At 37.6% G+C, this 17,977-nt stretch overlaps 1 protein-coding gene across 1 annotated transcript; it reads right to left on the bottom strand.

Annotated features, from left to right (window-relative positions):
• Nucleotides 1-986: 986 nt before the first annotated feature.
• On the bottom strand, nt 987-13,021 carry LOC120627078 (putative transporter svop-1). The gene is made up of 11 exons (XM_039894923.1): nt 12,956-13,021; nt 10,123-10,284; nt 8,759-8,921; nt 7,751-7,872; nt 6,292-6,536; nt 4,815-4,948; nt 4,121-4,247; nt 3,929-4,021; nt 3,068-3,258; nt 2,078-2,205; nt 987-1,066 (listed from the first exon to the last, which is right to left on the bottom strand). The coding sequence occupies exons 1-11, from the start codon at nt 13,011-13,013 to the stop codon at nt 987-989; spliced, it is 1,503 nt and encodes a 500-aa protein (XP_039750857.1). The 5' UTR covers nt 13,014-13,021.
• Between the last annotated feature and the right edge of the window lie 4,956 nt (nt 13,022-17,977).

The raw sequence follows: 17,977 nt of genomic DNA, 5'->3' as shown, positions 1-17,977 counted from the left end.
TACTACGATACACACATCGCCTTCTAGCCCCAAAGTAAGCGAAGCTTGTGTTATGGGTACTAAGATGACTGATGAATATTTTTATGAATAATATACATAAATACTTAGAATATACATATAAACACCCAGACACTGAAAAACATTTATGCTCATCACACAAACATTTTTTTACAGTTGTGGGAATCGAACCCACGGCCTTGGACTCAGAAAGCAGGGTCGCTGCAAACTGCGCCAATCGGCTGTTATGTTTGAAGGACCGAGCTGATGGTAAGTGGCAGACCATCGTTTATGTACAGAGCAACACATCGCAAGGAATGCAAGGATCACAACGTACAAAAAAAGCTCTGTGTACATCAATCAAGCCGCATGTGCCAATGTCATTACACCAGACTTCAGACTCGGGTGAGCTCTGTTACAAACAGATCTGCTACTACTAAAGTAGAGTTGATAAATTAATGCAAATATTTAAAAAAAAAAGTCATTTATTTATGATCAGATTGTGGTGTGTGTGTGTGTGTGTGTGTGTGTCTGTAAGTGTGTTTGCGTGTTTGTTAACCGTTCAAGTATCACAGTTTTTTAGAAGTCATCAATACTCCCTTATAAAAAAACTCAGATGGAAGTAGTATGGAATGAAATTATTTTTATTTCCCACATAAAACATCTGTTCAAATAAATACAGTTTATTTTAGCTCTGATTGCGAAATATTTGTGTTTTATAAAACTTTTAGCATAAAACCAACTCGGTTGGAAAATAATTAATACAACAAACTGTACTTATTACGGGAAAAATTAAACGAATTTTCTTACTATCACAGTTTATTAGAACATGAATCTACCACCACATTGTTTTTTGTAGATTCTTTAGCTCTTGATTTCTGACATTCCATGTGTGGGTTTAGCTTCTCTTTAATATTCAAACGAGTGTCCCGAAGAGGATAGAAACATATCCTTTGAAGAGACCGAGCACCGAACCCGGTGCATCCAGTCTACAACTTTGTAGCGTCATCGTCGCGTTCTTGCACAAGTTTCCGATCGTCGACTAAAAATGCTGCTATCACGGCGGAGGCTGAAAAATAAACGGTTTATTAAACGACTTTTGGTTTTAGAAGTCTCTGATAACGCATATGACACAATAAAAGAGGTCAGTAATAAAGTATAGTCTTCCCTAAGCCAAATTCTTATAAGATTTTACAAAAATTCGCGCACTCTGCAAGTAGGTTACATCAAAGACAAATGCAACATGGTCGACATTCTATGATTATTTTGTCTTACAAGTCGTATATGGGTTTAATAGTTGCTAAAAGTCAAAAGCAAACTGGTAGGGGGATAGAAAAAAAAACATGTCCAACAAAGATGTTAACTTTAAAAAATTTGGAGAAGCTTGCGATCGACAAGAGTATATGGAGAGGTTTTCCAGGGAAAGGTTGTGGAATTCATGATACTGCATGGTTCGATGTTCTTGAACTGAAGAGAGCGAAGTGGCGGTCGTTAGTTTTTGCTGTAGCAAGTGTGGACAAAATTTTCGCTTACGAATTATTGGTCTGTACAGCTACAGGAGAAAATCCCACAGACAATATGACATACAGAGACAGATACAGAGACAATGAATTAATGAATGCATTATTGCACACCACAAATAGTACATAAAAAAGAAAAGTATAACAAACCAACGTATACAATTTGGCGGCCTTATCGCAGCATAGCGATTTTTTTTAGGCAACCAATGGCGAAGAAAACAAATACAGAAGATAGTTGGGTGGTGCATATATACTAAAAATATTTCACTACTTAAATAAATATATATAATAATATCTATAAAACAATACTTGTAACTAAATTACATATAAATAAGTCAGTACAAATATAAATGTAATATATAAAAATTATATTGACTTGAAAACAATATAATGAAACAAAATAAATAAATTCACAATGTTCGAATCGTCTAACATAGACGACAAGGCCTGAGCCTTGAATGATGATAGTTTGTACCTACTTCTTTTGTCAGCACCGGAGACGCTTAGGCCAATAATGCTAGAAACCGATAATGGATATAGGTACATTGAAAAAAACTCACAGGCAAATATAGACGCATACACGTAAAAACCAGCTTCGCAGTTAGTTTCGAACAGTAGATTGACGATTTGCACAGACGCGAAGGACCCAATTCGATGCCCTGTCATGATCAAGGCTACAGCTAGAGTTCTGAAAATAGACGAAGTTACAAATAAGAACCCGGGCAGGTATTATTTTATATCGTGGAAATAGGCTTCCAAGTTGTTGTTCATATTAGATCAGAGACAATGGTCATAATAAGCCTAAAGTGACAATGCCAATGAGAAAGATGAGGCTGCCATCTTTTAAGCAACAGTGTTCAGTTTCCAGTTGTAGACCGTGCTATAAATTCAAGACTTGCATGATGAAAGTAGACAACAAAAAAAAATAAGTATTAGTTAGAAGTAAGTAAAAGTTCTGATCTGATTATGCGAAATAGGAGGATAAGAACACAGTCCCACACACAAGAACACTTTGAATGTTGGGTTGACTGTTACATGAGATTCATATTGCACGTAAGAGAAGTGGGAACTGTAGTGACAGCAATGGTATTTCATAACATAGCTCGTCATATCGACGAGCATAATAAAAAAAGCATCAGCAGCTCGTGTTGCAGTTAGATTTCAGATACACGGATATGCCATTTGTACCTTATAAACCGTTTATCATCACTAAAACCGTTTGACTTCAATTGCTGGACATGCTTCTGTAGGGAGCTATAAAATCCACTGTCCTGGGCCGTTGGTTTTCAGTGGCTCTCAGCGTCTCGTTTGGTGTCTGCATTCTGCTCCTGTTCTCGTTGGGGGCCTACCAACGCTCCGTTTACCGGTGCGGTTGCCATTCTAGCACGCAAACGACCATTAGTTCTTTAAGCTATTTGCTCCGGCCATAGCCACTTCAGCTTTACGACTCGTTGGGCTATGTAATTGACTACACACATAGCTCAACGAGTAGGTATAATTATTCGAACTACAGACCATTTATACTCATATATAAGACTTATATAACTTACCTAAGAGAAGTGGGGAACAATGCGACAGCGATGGCAGTGTACAGGCCCGAAGTAACGATGCCGATGAGGAAAATAAAGAACACCACGCCGCTGGCGATGGCGTTGGGTATCAGGTTGACGAGGATGCCACAAACGCCACAGAGGGCGGTGATAAACATAACCATGTTACGGCGGCCGGTGAAATTGATAATCTATGGATAGATATATAATTAATGTACGAAACACACAGAGTACCAATCTTCTTTCTCGTGTAAAATACGAGGCATGAATTTTATTCAATTTACAAAAATAACAATAAGTTAACCTCAAAATATATAGATTTATCCTTACTTATATTGTAAATGCGAGAGTGTGTGTTGTATGTTTGTCCTTACTTCATGCCCTTACCAAGTAACTCATCTGCTTTATATATGGCAAAGGGTTAGTTGAAAGGACGGAGAATAACATAGGTTTTTTATCCCAGGAAATAAACGGTTCCCACAGGTTTATTATTATAACTTTAATAAATTTGAAAAACATCTTGGATCATCTGGTTGATTAACACGAAATATGCGAAAATAGGTCTTGGGAATCCCGTATCATTTCATCTTTTCGCAAAGGATTCCGATGCATAGACGTACGTATTACATCAATTACGTACGTATTATTCCAATAGTTAAGGTAGCCTGGAAGAGATCACTGTTAGTTATAAGGCTGCCTTTTGCATATAATTTATGTTAATGTAAGTGTTCCTGTGTGTGTTTCCTTTATTATGCAATAAAGTTGTTTAAATAAAATAAATAAATCAATTGTAAGTGCTCTATCACAAATCATAATTCTTAGATTAAGAAAATTTGCAGTAAAGTGTTAATCGAAACTTACCAAGCTTATGAATACATTTGCCAGCGACTGTATAGCTCCAACCACCAGTACGATTAAAAGTGATGTCACATTTAAGGCGCAGGAATCATCAGGCTGAAAAGAATTCACAATTCGATTAAAATTAATTAGCTCTTATCCTGGCTAAACAGGCTTTGCTAGATAAACATTGAGAATATTATTGGTAGTGCTTACGTCAGGAGGTGAGTCCATGCTTTTCCTGATGATACCGCATAATGTGAGACTCGAGCCCTCGCCCGTCTCCAGTATCTGCACGAACTGGGCGGCAATGGTTGGTAGCCAGATCAGAAACGCTGGTATTCTGGAAAATACATATTACACATTAATAAAGTATTTATTTCAATTCAATCTCCTGATATCATACAATTTAGTTCCTTATAACCAATAGAAGTTGTTCTTGCGAACGTGACGCCTTGTTATTTTCTGAGTGACCCCGAGCGTTCTTATGAGACCCATAGCTAGCGACCACGTTTCCGAACCATAAGGCATCATTGGCAACAAACACTGTTGGAAGGCATTGTTCTTTAGGCACGTAGGTACAATTTAAGAGGTAACACTGCCCATCCTAGTTAGATTCGGCCGTTCACCTCTTTCTGGAAACGGGACCTGCTTTACTGGATTGTGTATTCTAGGTATACATATTCGTCGACAATTTCAAGTAGTTGAAGCGAAACTTGTGCATTAGACAAATTCTTCGCTCATGTTCTTATTTCCTGCAGATACCTATAGTGACTTAATTACTAGGATTCCATCAGCTCAGCTCTTTTATAACAAAAATGCTCAAATGACGTATTTTTTTAATATCACACATTACCTTAAAGTATAGCAAATGTGTCAGTATTTTAAAATGCTATTATCAATACTCAACTGTTGGAATAAGAATAAAATGGTCATGATAATGGTAGACTTCAATAAGGGCGACTTGAACAACGGTGCGCACGTTGTTTTGCCTGAATTGGATTCCCCACCCTCAGCTGGTTCTAACAGGATTCCACCTTTTATCTAAAACAAGTTAAAGTGTGTTTTTACATGTTTGTTTATGGTCGGTTAACGGCGCAGCTTAAGGTGAAGCGTGCTTGTTTGGAAGACGCGTAAACCATTCGTGATTTCAAGGTATGCAATTATAGATACACTTCTTCTAAGTAATATCGATTTTGCATGCCGAAGGTTAAATGCAAGACCTTAACCTCCTTTTGCCTGGACTAGATGGAAGACAAGGTAGTCAGCAAATAACTTTTTATCGCGTGCGTGCAATACTTTCAACAGCAAATATTGTGAGACGAACACTTTTCACGTCAAAATTGGCACTTTTAGAAAGATAATTATGGTAAAATAAATATTATAACCTTTAAAATTCTTGTTTTTTTAATTTTGGTTTATAATTTTCGCTTGGTACTTAATTCCTAAGCAATTGTGGTTTATGTTATCGTTTATGTATATCTAAGTTGTGGAAATTTCATTGGTTAATGTTATATAAAAACACAACATTACTTTTATGTGTAAAAGTACTGTTTGTTTCCCTTGAAAAGCTAATAAAAAAAAATTCAAAATTCAAAATTCATTTATTTCAAGTAGGCCTAATTAATAAGCACTTATGAAACGTCAAGTCTGTTTGTAGTGACTCTACCACCGGTTCTGAAGGCAGATTCGACTGAGAAGAGCCGGCAAGAAACTCAGCAGATTGCTTTTTTCCAACATCATTTTAAAGTTTAACAATCTTAGTGAGAGATGGGAGCAGAGTGGCCTGCTCGTTACAAGCAGCATTGTCGTTAATAAATAAATAAATAGATGGTGGAAAAAACGGGAAACCATTCTAAAGCTTTGCATTGCGTATTACTAAGGAGGAAACAAAGTGCGCCTTAGATAGAAACTTAAGATTGCAATCTCTTACGATACCTGGCCAACCTGTGCCAGATGGCGATATGTGTATTGTTGTAGTATATTTATTTTTAAAGACTGAGAATCATCATCATCATCATCATCATCACAACCATTACCGACCCACTACAGAGCACGGGTCTCCTCCCACAATGAGAAGGGATTTAGGCCGTAGTCCACCACGCTGGCCAAGTGCGGATTGGTGGACTTAACACACCTTTCAGAACATTATGGAAAACTCTCTGGCATGTAGGTATCCTCACGATGTTTTCCTTCACCGTTGAAGCAAGTGATATTTAAATTACTTAAAACGCACATAACTCAGAAAAGTTAGAGGTGCGTTTTGGTATTCGAACTCGGCCCACCGAAAGCGAAGTCGAGCTCCGACCCACCGGGCTATCACAGCTTCAAAACTGAACTGAAGACTGAGGATAGTGTTCATTATTATAAAACAGAATGACACTTACTTGAAGTTCAGTGTTTGACCCAAAATTATTAAGTCTGTGCATTTTTGTCAACGCTTCCATCGCCTCCGTTTCTCGGCCTTTCGAAAACAGGAACTTGGGGCTCTCGCACATGAAATATAGCCACAATGCGGAGAGCAGGCTAGGCGAAGAGTACACCAGCAAAAGTGTTCTCCAGGAGTTCCAGTAGATGCCAAGACTTGGCAAATAGTAAGAGAAGGTGAGCGGTATTATTGGTATCGCTAACACTGAAAAAAATAAGCTTTGAAGGATCAAACGATACTGTGAATCTGATGGTTTGACTTAACATAGCTGACGGTATTATTGTCGACCGATTGGCGCAGTGGGCAGTATTCCACATGCTTGCTTTCTAGTATATGAGCTAGCAACGTTTTCGAGAAAGAATTTTAGGTCAGCTGATTTTGTGATATGTCGTCCTTCTTGCACTTTCGGTTAGAGTCTGGGCTATCTGGCTGGCGGTAGCGGTTGCGTTCATTAGTGTGCATCCTACCTGTCCAGGTAATTTTAAAAACATTTTAGAAGGCAACAGTTTCGGCTTTCGCCGTGGCTAGTGACCACCCTACCGACAAAGACGTGATACTAAACGATTTAGTGTTCCGGTGCGATGTCGCGTCGCGTCTGTTACGGATGTGAGTACGATACCCTCTAACAGGTTAGCCCGCTATAATCTTAGACCGCACCTCACGCCGTAGGAATAAATACCACCCTCATCATCTGGATGCCTGGTATTCTTCTACTATTCGAAATACCAGATCATTTCTACCGCACACTTGCAAATCATGGAACAATCTCCCATCTGATGTGTAAAAATACAATCTAGGGTTATTCAAGGGGCGGATAAACAAATTCTTTAAATGCCGGCAACGCATCGGTGGCTCCTCTGGTGCTAATGTTTATGGGCGGCGGTGATCACTTAACATTAGGTGACCCACTTGCTCGTTTGCCCTCTATTAATATAAAAAAGACTGCATCATCACTGCGTTTACCACGAGGTGAGATTGCAGTCAAGGGCTACATTGTTGTTGAATGATTCTTCCTACTTCAACAGATTTTTTAAAATAGGCCCAAACTATAGACATTCACATAACACACATGCATATACACACACAAACACACACAAACTCACACACACTTGCACACACACCCGCACTAAATAAGACGCTGCATGTTTTTAATGATTTTTTTTGTATTTGAAACTTAATTATTCTCTTTTTTTTTATTGGCATTTACTATGTTCTACTTTTGTTTTATTGGTACTATACATTTATTGTTGGAGGTGGGCGTTAATTGTTGCGACACAGTTTATACTACTGCAACAGTTATCGTGGCACCATGTTTATTGTGTCAATTCTGTACCCTTACCAATATTCTGAATAAATGAAAAAATGAAATTAAAAAAATTAAAATGAAATAACAAAAAAAAAAAGGGTTAGTACGTTACCTGCCATAAGTCCTTGGGCTAGTAAGAATATGCTGCCGACTAGCAAGATAGATAAATTTCTCTTGCCCATTGGAACACTCTCGCTAACGATTGTCATAGCTTGAGGAAACTGACCCGCACATCTGTGGAGAAGAAAATAAGAATATGATATATTTTCATCACACTTGCTCGAAACGTCTGTAAAATGCAATGTAACATTACTTGATTCATAATCTACTATTTCATCACACTAGCTCGAAACGTGGACCTTATATTATGATCCTACACAAAGAACAAAGTTATAAGGCTCATAATCCTAGATATTTTTATATAATTTTCATTACATTTTGATTTGGTGTACAATAAAAGTGTTTTCATTCATTCATTCATTCATATTAGACACGCGTTTATTTATGATGTACGGATTAAGTTAATAAAGATTCTTTTCCTTAACGACCAACGAGGTTTTATGCGATTTAAAAACAATAGGTACGCCTATACTCATCTGAAAATATATTCTGGACCTTCATAACAATGACAAATTAACGTTTAATTTGAACAAACTATTCACAAAATTCATAATGAGTTCATAGTCAAAATTAAATATTTCTTTATTCGAATAGGCACATAAATGGCACTTTTGATGCGTACATTACATGTAAAATGTGACGTAAAAGCGAGTTGATGGCGATAACTAAGTTCGTCAACTAAAAACTAAGCTAAGAGGGTTCCAGTTATTTTTTAAATACGGAAATATTCCCTTTGTTATGTTTTTAATATAGGCTGTATGCAGCAAAAGACGTTTGCTGTTTTCGGTCTACCTTCACGCGTGAAAGAGAACCGTCGCGCCATTTTCGGTAATTAATATTTTGGAAATATTTTCACTTTGTACCGTTGTGGTTGATTATTAAAAAATTGAAATGTCAAATTTGGAAATCAGAGCAATAGTGGCTTTCACTCCGCCGGGAATATAAATCGCGGCAATACGTACGGTACGGTGCGGTAATACGTTTTCATGTATATACTTACAGGAAAGTGGCGAAGAACTGCAGAAACATGAGCATCAGCCAGTTGACTGAAATGCTGGCGAGGGCGTTGACCGTCGCTGCAGCGAGCAGGGATATCATGAGAGTGTATCGCCTTCCAAACATGTCCGCCAGGTAACCCCATAGTACTGCTCCAAGTATCAGTCCTGAAATACAATTCTCATCATCATATCAACCCATTACCGGCCCACTACAGGACACGCCCCCCCCCCCCCCCCACAATGAGAAGTGGTTAAGGCCGTAGTCCACCATGCTGGCGCAGTACGGATCGGTGGACTTCGAAAACCTTTGAGAACATTATGGAGAACACTCACGTATGCATTTACCTCACGATGTTTAATTCACCGTTGAAGAAGGTGATGTTTTATTTAATTAAAATATACTACTTAAAACGAACATAACTCAGAAAAGGTAGAGGTTGGGATTCGAACTCGGCCCCTCGAAACTGAAGTCGAGCCGACACACGGCTATCACCGCTTCTGCGATATGGGCCATCACCGCTTCTGTAGCATTGCGACCAATGCATTGGTGGCCTTACGGTGTTGCAGATGTTTACGAGCGGCGATGAACTCATCAGGTGACCCACTTGCTAGCTTGGCTGCTTTCGATATATAAAAATTGAAAAAAAACAACCACACCACAGACCTTTGAGAACATTATGGAGAACTCTCAGGCATGCAGGAAACCTGCCTCGCGATGTTACGTTGTAAACGCTTATAGCTTAGAAAAGATAGAGGTGCGTGCCGGGATTGGAACTCGGCTCCCCGAAAGTGACATCAAAGTCCTACCAACTATGAACTATCCTATCACCGGATCGCACTTGGCCAGCGTAGTGTTTTGATAACGATGAATAATATGATTGATTTGGTGAGCGGATCGGGCTGAAATTTTGCATACAGATAGTTATTACAACGTAGGCATTCCCTAAGAAAGCATTTTTGAAAATTCCAACCCCAAGAGGGGTAAATGGGGGAGGAAAGGAGGTTTCATTTATCATTTTATTTTTCAAGCTATATCATCCGATTCCGATCTTCCGTTTGATTTCAAACAATTACAGTATCAACACAAAGTATGTTTTGCAATTTCTATAAACAAGTCTCTAGAACAGACTTTCAAAATGCGGGAATAAACTTGAGAGAAAACTGCTTCTCAGCTACGAAGCTTGCTCACACGTAAGCTCACCTGGTAGCTTGGTAGTTTTTGTTCTGATAGATCAATAAAGAATATTGTATATAAAGAAGTTTTATAGTTCATATTTTTCTATAAGCAGCTAGATATATTTTTTAATCTTTGTAGTTAAAATTTACCAAATCAAAAATTACCAAGGCCAAGGCAAGGTTGCCTTACCTACAACTGGTGCACCAGCTAGCATCCCTCGCTGCGAGGAGGTGGTGCCCAGCTCGCAGGCACTGGTGGGAATGATGATCGTGGTGCCGAACGCGATGCACACCAGCGCTATCACAATGAATCCCGCGAGGCTTACAACTAGGTAGCTGTATAGTCCAAAGCCTGGAGGAATTCGGAGCAATTAGTTTGAGACTAAAACTAGAGAATACCTGGAAGTCAATACAAAGCCGCTCTACTTATTTTTTATTCTTTCTTTGTTCCGCTACAAGTTAGCCTTTAACTGCAATCTCACCGGGTGGTAAGTGAAGATGCAGTCTAAGATGGTAGCGGGAACCTGTTAGTTAGTAATTTAGTCATACCCCTTACAAGTTTCACGACATCGCACCGGAACATTAAATCGCTTAGCGGCACGTCTTTGTCGGTAGGGTGGTAAATAGCCACGGCCAAAGCTTCCCACCAGACCAGACCAGAGAAAATTCAGAAATTATAAATTCCCAAAATACTCCTGCCGGGAATCGAACCCGGGAACTCCTATTGAAAATCACAGCGCTCACCACTGCGAGGTTATTATGTTAATGACCAAGTTATAATAACTAGGATGTAAGTGAGCGTATGAAAATAATGAACTTAGTTATATTAAAGGCTTTTGAACGCCTATTTGAGCCCATAGACTAGTTAAACAATACGGCATGACACTTCATAACAAAGTCAACCACCCATTATATGATACAGTCAACTAAATACAATTTGACGGCCGATTGGCGCAGTCGGCAGCGACCCTGCTTTCTGAGTCCAAGGCTGTGGGTTCGCTTACACAACTGGAAAATTTTGGTGTGATTCGTCTTTGTATTTATATTCTGAGTATTTATCTGTATATTATAAGTATTATCTTACTGCCCATAACACAAGCTACGCCTAGCTAGATGACAATACTTGTTATACTATATTTATTTATTTATTTTAAAATTAATGTACGTTTTTCTATAATTGTATACAGGGGTCGAAATACGCGTCACTAGTCCAGCATAAAACGTCACAACCATGTAAGCTTCTTCTTTTTCTTTCGCCTGGCTTTTATCCCAATTCATTTGGGGTCAGGCCTCCTAGTATTTCTGCGCCACACCGTGCGGTTGTGGGTTGTCTCTTCTGTTGTGTTGCTCGCGAATACGTCGTTTTTAATAGTTCTTAACCAGGTTATTGGTGGTCGTCCACGGCCTCTTTTTCCGTCATCTATATTCATGACATTTTTTTGTCATATGGTTATAACCTCGCCTCATCACATGACCGTACCAGCGTTAGCGGCTTTCGGTAAGTCACAACCATGTAAGCGTAATATAAATTTATATCCTACTAAAAGCCGTGTCCGGTTCAAGAAGATTTTCCTTCAAAAAATTGCCAAATAGCTAGGAGAACTATGCTGGTATGGAAATCTTGCACCAGAACAAACAGCCTTATTAGATCTTCCACTAGGACGACCTTGGGAAACCTTCGCAGTTTTAGTCGGAGGAAGGGATAAACTGCACCGTCATTTATTATGACCAGCGTTCCCTCGTCACCACTAAAAGAATTATCGCCATCTAATCATTCATGCCTGTCGTGTTAGCGATAAACTTGATTTAGCGATAGAAGGAATTCGCTTAATTATATTTTGTATCTATTTGGAGACCTGACCTTCTTATGTCCGTCATAATTTCGTCTGGCCGTCACTGTATATTACATCTTTTCACGACCAAAGTGGTTGGCAAGTATTAGAGAATCAAGGCCCAGTAAATCTAGTCTCACATATCATTAAAGTGTCACTGAGAGCTCTCTGTACAGAGCATGCACGGAGTGGGAGAAAACACCATAGCAGAAAGCATGGTCAATGGCCACTGCGCCAATCGGTATAGTCATTATATATAAGGATACCAAAACCCTTAAAGGGAAATTGTCGGCAGCCGTATACATTTCATCTTTCACAAGTTTATCGTAATTACTGTAGAAATAGATTTCTCCAAAGGTCATGCGATAGATATAACAATAAATACCAATATATTGATATATTCTTTTATAAGTACGAGAGGTTTAGATCCGGAATAAGGAAATGTGTTTAAGTCGTGTCCTGCTTTCAGCAGCCAACCTAACCTAGCTGTTGAATGAGAGCTAAAATAGTGCTTATTTTAGCTAAAATAGTGCTTATTTTAGCTCTCATTCAATCTACCCGATCGGGAAATGTGCCCAGTAAATATGTACCTACAAATTTGTGGAAATTTATCTGGCTTATTGGAATTATTATAAATGTAATGTTGTAACTATGTAAAATGTACAGCTGTTTGTTTTCCTAATAAATTAAAATAAAATGAAAAATATATTATACTAGTGCGCCAATGCGCAGAGAATTTGTAAAAAGCTAAAATGCTAGCTAACGTAATACGATTAGTCAAAGTCAAAAATATCTGTATTCAGTTAGGCCCATAGGTGGCACTTTTGATGCGTAGGTAGGTACATTACATGAGAATTACACGGTAGTGAGATGCTGGCGTAGCCATATTCGTAATCTTAAAACTAAAGCTACGAGAGTTCCAAACGCGTCCTTGTCTAATAAAAAGCCCACAACAAACTTAGCCGGGTGTTTTTTTTTGTTATCACCATCCCACCATCATTGTCATTTAAAATTAAAAGAGCAACCTGGTTATAGCAATAATTCACATCCAAGCTACTTTATCGATAACATACTCCTTAATACTATGATAGAACTTTTCTTACGACGCTTATTATGACTCGCAGTGCATAGTTTAAATATCTAATTTGAGTATAATTCGTACTTTCTTCAAAACTTCTACTTAGTTCTTACCTGTTCTATTGAGAGCTTCCTCGAAGGTTACCTTGGCCCCATCCTTTGACTGGTCCATCGTTGCGATCATCGCCAATTTCAATCACATGAATAGTTTTCCCTAAAAAAATATTATCATCAACGTCACTATTTGATAGAAGCAGGTATTACTTTACGTAAATCCAGGATACATAATATATTATGAAAAGTACGCTTGATTTACTGTATTACGCGAACAGCTGGAGAATCTGTATGGTGTAATTTATAATTTCTTCAATCCTTATACTCCACACCAAACAGATCTTCGGCAATGTACCCTCGACGCACGTTCGCTCCGAAACCGGAGCATCCTCAGTAGATGTTGACTTTGCAATGAATAATTATTAAGTCACATATTAATTAATAAATAAAGATATTTTTCTTTCTTTCTTTCCTTCTTCTTTAGGTGCCTCTCCAACTAGTGAAGGTTGGCCGTCAGTTTTTGATATATTTTCCTATTCTCTCGCGAGGCTAAACAGCTGGGCGGCACTCACACTATTCCTTTCCAGTCATGCTAACCGTGCCGGGGTCAATATTCTTTCTCCTACTAATCTAGAGGTACATAACCTTTACTGGACCACTACCACTTTATAAAAGGTATTCAGTATTGCAAACTAAAGTATATTAATATTGGAAAAAAGAAGATCGAAAAGAATTGAATATTACGTATAAAATAAATAGTAAATCACAGTACCTATCACAGTACCGTCTATTTCAAATAAATTACCAACGGAACTCTTCTCGAGTGCGAGAGTTTTAATAAAAAAAACACATATTTATATTATATAATAATTATAAGAACACTAATTCACGTTTCTGTAGCTGAGAATTCACTGGGCAATAATAATTAATAATCTATAGTATCTTATTTTAGGCGATTATGTCTTACGATTATAGATAAATGCGTAGTTCACACTAATTCTTCTTACTTATTTCATAGATAGCTAGCTACAGCCCATCATGTTATATGTACACCTGAGTTTATAGAAGAAAACGGAATTGAACAATTTACAGGTAACTGTAAACAAATCGGTTTAATCGAGATACCTACGAGCATAAGTACGAGTAGGTATAAAATGAAATAAATAAGTAAAGAAATAGGGCCGTGCCTTTTAGGTTTTTAACTTTAATAACTAACATAAAATAATATATTTCTACGCGACACTCCCCACCTTTGCGATATGAAAAACTAAGAGTCTGTAATACATTTATTAAAAATTAACACGTTAACAGTGGGTGGTTTTCCCAATATTTGTGAGTTGACGGCCGATTGGCATAGTGGGCAGCGACCCTGCTTACAGAGTCCAAGGCCGTGGGTTCGATTCCCATCGAAAAGGTTAGTGCGATGAGTGTTTTACAGTGTCTGGGTGTTTATCGGTATATTTTAAGCATTTTAATAAATAACTAATAAAAATATTAATCAGTTATCATAGTACCCATTACACAAGCTACGCTAACTTTGGGGATAGATAGCGATGCGTGTATTTTCGTAGTAAATTTATTTATTTATTTATTGGTAAGTGACAAGATGTCATGACAAAATAATAGAATCTCCTCATTTCTGATTTGATCACATATTCTTAGCATAGCTCTATTTATCGTACTGTCAATGTAACCCCTTATGCTAAAATATTATACATTTAACTTCTGAACTGTTGCTCTATACTTTAGACCTACAGTGCTCAAAACAGACACACAAATGTGCGAATCTAATCCGCGAATAACTGTACATTCGTATACGAATAAACAGATTTTAACTTTCTTAGCCGCGTCTAGTGATTTTTGCTAGAGGAAAAGCTTTTGGGGTCGCGTCACCGATAACCTCGACATGCTCGTGACGTATTACGCCAGACTAGAGACGCGTATTAAGTACAGGTAGTAGGCCCACTTGAAAACCATGTGCGTTAAAATCTGTCTATGGTACGTTGCACGAAGAGTTCTTTGCATGCAGTGTTGCTCTTTTTAAAGGCGATAGTTTCCCACTTATCATCAGTTGGGTTTGTTTGTTACGCTTTCACGCAAAAACTACTTAACCGATCCTCATGAAACTTTGTACACATATTCTTGGAAGTGTTAGAAGTAATATAGGATACTTTTTGTCCCGAAATTAAGCTCGGTTCCTTTGGGAGAGGGGATGAGTGTTTGACAATTTTACACCAAAACTTATAACACCATAACGACAAATTACAAATTTAAATAATTATTTTTGTGCTATAGAGGTTATAATATGTATTTAATTTTACATAGAGGATAGAGGGCAGAACTCCTTAGCGGACAGCAGCAAACCACTCATTTAAAGCTTAGCGATACTGAATACTTTAATTTTTTTAGAGATCTACATTCAAAATTACCTAATGCCACAACAAAAAACAAAATCAAACGCAGACGAAGTCGCGGGAAACCGCTAGTGTAAATATATTTAACCCAACTGTTGATAAGTGTGTGTTTATTTCCATTTTTTTGAATAAAATGGAAATAAACACACACAACTTAACACACATAGGTACATGCAAATAAGCTATAACGTCATACGCAATACCATATTCGTGGGTAATAAATTAACACATCTGCAAAGGTTTGTCCAAAAGTATAACAGCTATAGTTTATTGAAGTAAAACTACGTCTAAAGAAAAGCCTTCGAAACTGATACTCGAATAAGTATTATTTCTCATCAATATCATTAAACACCGACGCAAAAGCGACGACTGTTTATAATTTTGTAGTGTCTAAGTGTGTGTAAATAAAGTCTAACGGCTATAAAACATTTGTATAACTAACTGAAGTTGTTTGAAAAAAAACCTTTTTAATTGACCGACGTAGTCATAGGTTGCGAATCAAGTAATGTTACATTGTATTTTACAATCGAGGCGGTATTAGCTAAAAGCGAATGCGCTAAGAAAGCCGAGAGTGTAACAAGTAAGGAACCATACGCGTTTCATAAGACGAGGTTCATCTCCCTTGAGAGGAAAGAAAACAGAATAAACTATTAAATCCGTTCTCAAAAAATAACTGACCATTGTTCAGTATGAAAGTTTCGTAGGCCGCTCTCAAGATTTTTGTCGTAACAAGTTTTATATACTCGCGATTAGTGCCTCGATTATTATTCCCGGCGGAGCAAAATCTACGATTGCTCTATTTTCAAACATAAACTAATGAAAATTATTAACAATATACCGAAAAGCGAAAATATTAACAAAATATTAATTACGGAAAATAGCGCGCGGTTTTTTTTCGCGCACCAAGGTAAACCGATATACAGCCAGAATATTTGTAGATATCAAAAAATATATTAATTAATATTTTTTTTATTGCGTGTAGCTTATTATCACTTATGATTTTAATGACAAGGTTGCTTGGAAGCATCCGGCTCCGCTTTCAGCTCTCACAAGATAGAAAAATGAATGTTAAAATGCAAAATATAAATTGTTGATGTTGGAAAAGAGCAACTGCTGAGTTTCTTGCCGGCTTCTTCTCGGTAGAATCTGCCTTCCGAACCGGTGGTAGAATCACTACAAACAGACAGACTTGACGTTTCAAAAGTGCTTATATTAGGCCTACTTGAAATAAATGAATTTTGAATTTGAATTTGAACAGCGTAATGCGGGCTTGCTGGCGTTCCCGCAATGAGGCTCTGCCTCGGATTGAAAAAAAAAATATCATTAATTAAAAGACAAAAGTTTTAATGATAGTTTAATTAAACAATAGCTTATAAGTAAACAAAATAAATTAAACACAACATACTTAACAAGTAGTTTCCACGCAGTGGGCACTAATCACACATTATTATTACTAATATTTACACATTTTTATAAAAAAACTATTCGTCTTTCACATATCAATTCACAACTGTACAAAGACGACGGTGTTTAGATCCGCTTCAATTGGTATCAACAAACAAGTAACATGCAAACAAAATAAAACCAAAACAAATGTTTGAAATGAACACACAGCTGATTTTCATTGAAATTACATTTCTGACTAGCCGTGCTCGCGACTTTACTTAAATAAGCAGGTAGCTGCGCGATTTAATTATTGTCTCCGCGTTCTATATTTAAACAAGTTTTTTTTTTAAACGAAAAGAGTAAAGGTTAGAACCTCAATAGTCTATAACAGTCCACTGCTGCACCAAAGGCCTCTCCCAATGGGAGGCTTTGCCCATTATCATTACGCTGGGCAGAAGGGTTGGTGATCGCAGTAGACGGTAGTAGTAGTACAGAACAGCTAGACGCTGCTGCTTGCTGTCGGTTATACAAGTATGTAGTACCTATAAAAAGTGTTGCTAATATTTGATTGAAATAACGATTTAGATTTTTTTTTTACTACAAGTTAGCCCTTTTTTGCAATTTCACCTGGTCTTAAAATATGCTATGAATATGATGGTAGCGGGCTAACCTGGTAAGGGTTCATAAATATTTACCGCATCGGTTACGGCATCTAAGACTAAATCTGTCTTTGTTGAAAAGGTGCTAACTAGCCATGGCCGAAACCTCTGACCACTGTCTGGTCGACCAGAAAATTAATAAAATTCACCGATCGAACCGGGAACCTCCAACTTGTAATTCCACATGTCATGTCGCATCAGACAGGTCATAAAGTTTAGATACGAGAGGAACCGAAAAACACAGTAAATATACAACGTGTAAATGAAAACCGAAATAATACTTTACAGGCTTTAGAGGAACATTATCTACTGTCTCTGAGATATATCTGTGAAACGGAATAGTTATTGAGTTAACCACTGTCATAGTTTTTACTGAAATAAATCAGATGCAGCCCTAAAACCACATGCAAAATTTAAATCATGTGACTTCGGTCACTTTGTTAGGTACGTGTCACGTAGCGTAGGTACTATGCGCGTGTTGGTCTTTTATCTTCAATAGGGTTGTCATAAGTAAATACTTAGAATGTTTTGAATTCGTTTGTATGGAGAAATGAATATGCCTGTTTTCTGTTGTATTCTGTTGACTTAATATTTTTATCTCATGAAATATAGTTCTGCATCTT

This window comes from Pararge aegeria, chromosome 10 (genome assembly GCF_905163445.1).
Source record: "Pararge aegeria chromosome 10, ilParAegt1.1, whole genome shotgun sequence".
In the NCBI taxonomy this organism is placed as follows: domain Eukaryota; kingdom Metazoa; phylum Arthropoda; class Insecta; order Lepidoptera; family Nymphalidae; genus Pararge; species Pararge aegeria.
The sequence above is the reverse complement of the archived record's forward strand: the minus strand, read 5'-3'. Positions and strand labels throughout refer to the sequence as shown.

Excerpts from the sequence above, each read along its gene's own strand:
- LOC120627078 (XM_039894923.1), bottom strand. The coding sequence starts at position 13,013 with ATGGACCAGTCAAAGGATGGGGCCAAGGTAACCTTCGAGGAAGCTCTC. Across the intron at positions 2,206-3,067 it reads TTGTTCCCCACTTCTCTTAG|AACTCTAGCTGTAGCCTTGA; the intron begins GTAAGTTATATA and ends GTCTATTTTCAG. Across the intron at positions 1,067-2,077 it reads GTATGCGTCTATATTTGCCT|CCTCCGCCGTGATAGCAGCA; the intron begins GTGAGTTTTTTT and ends TTTATTTTTCAG.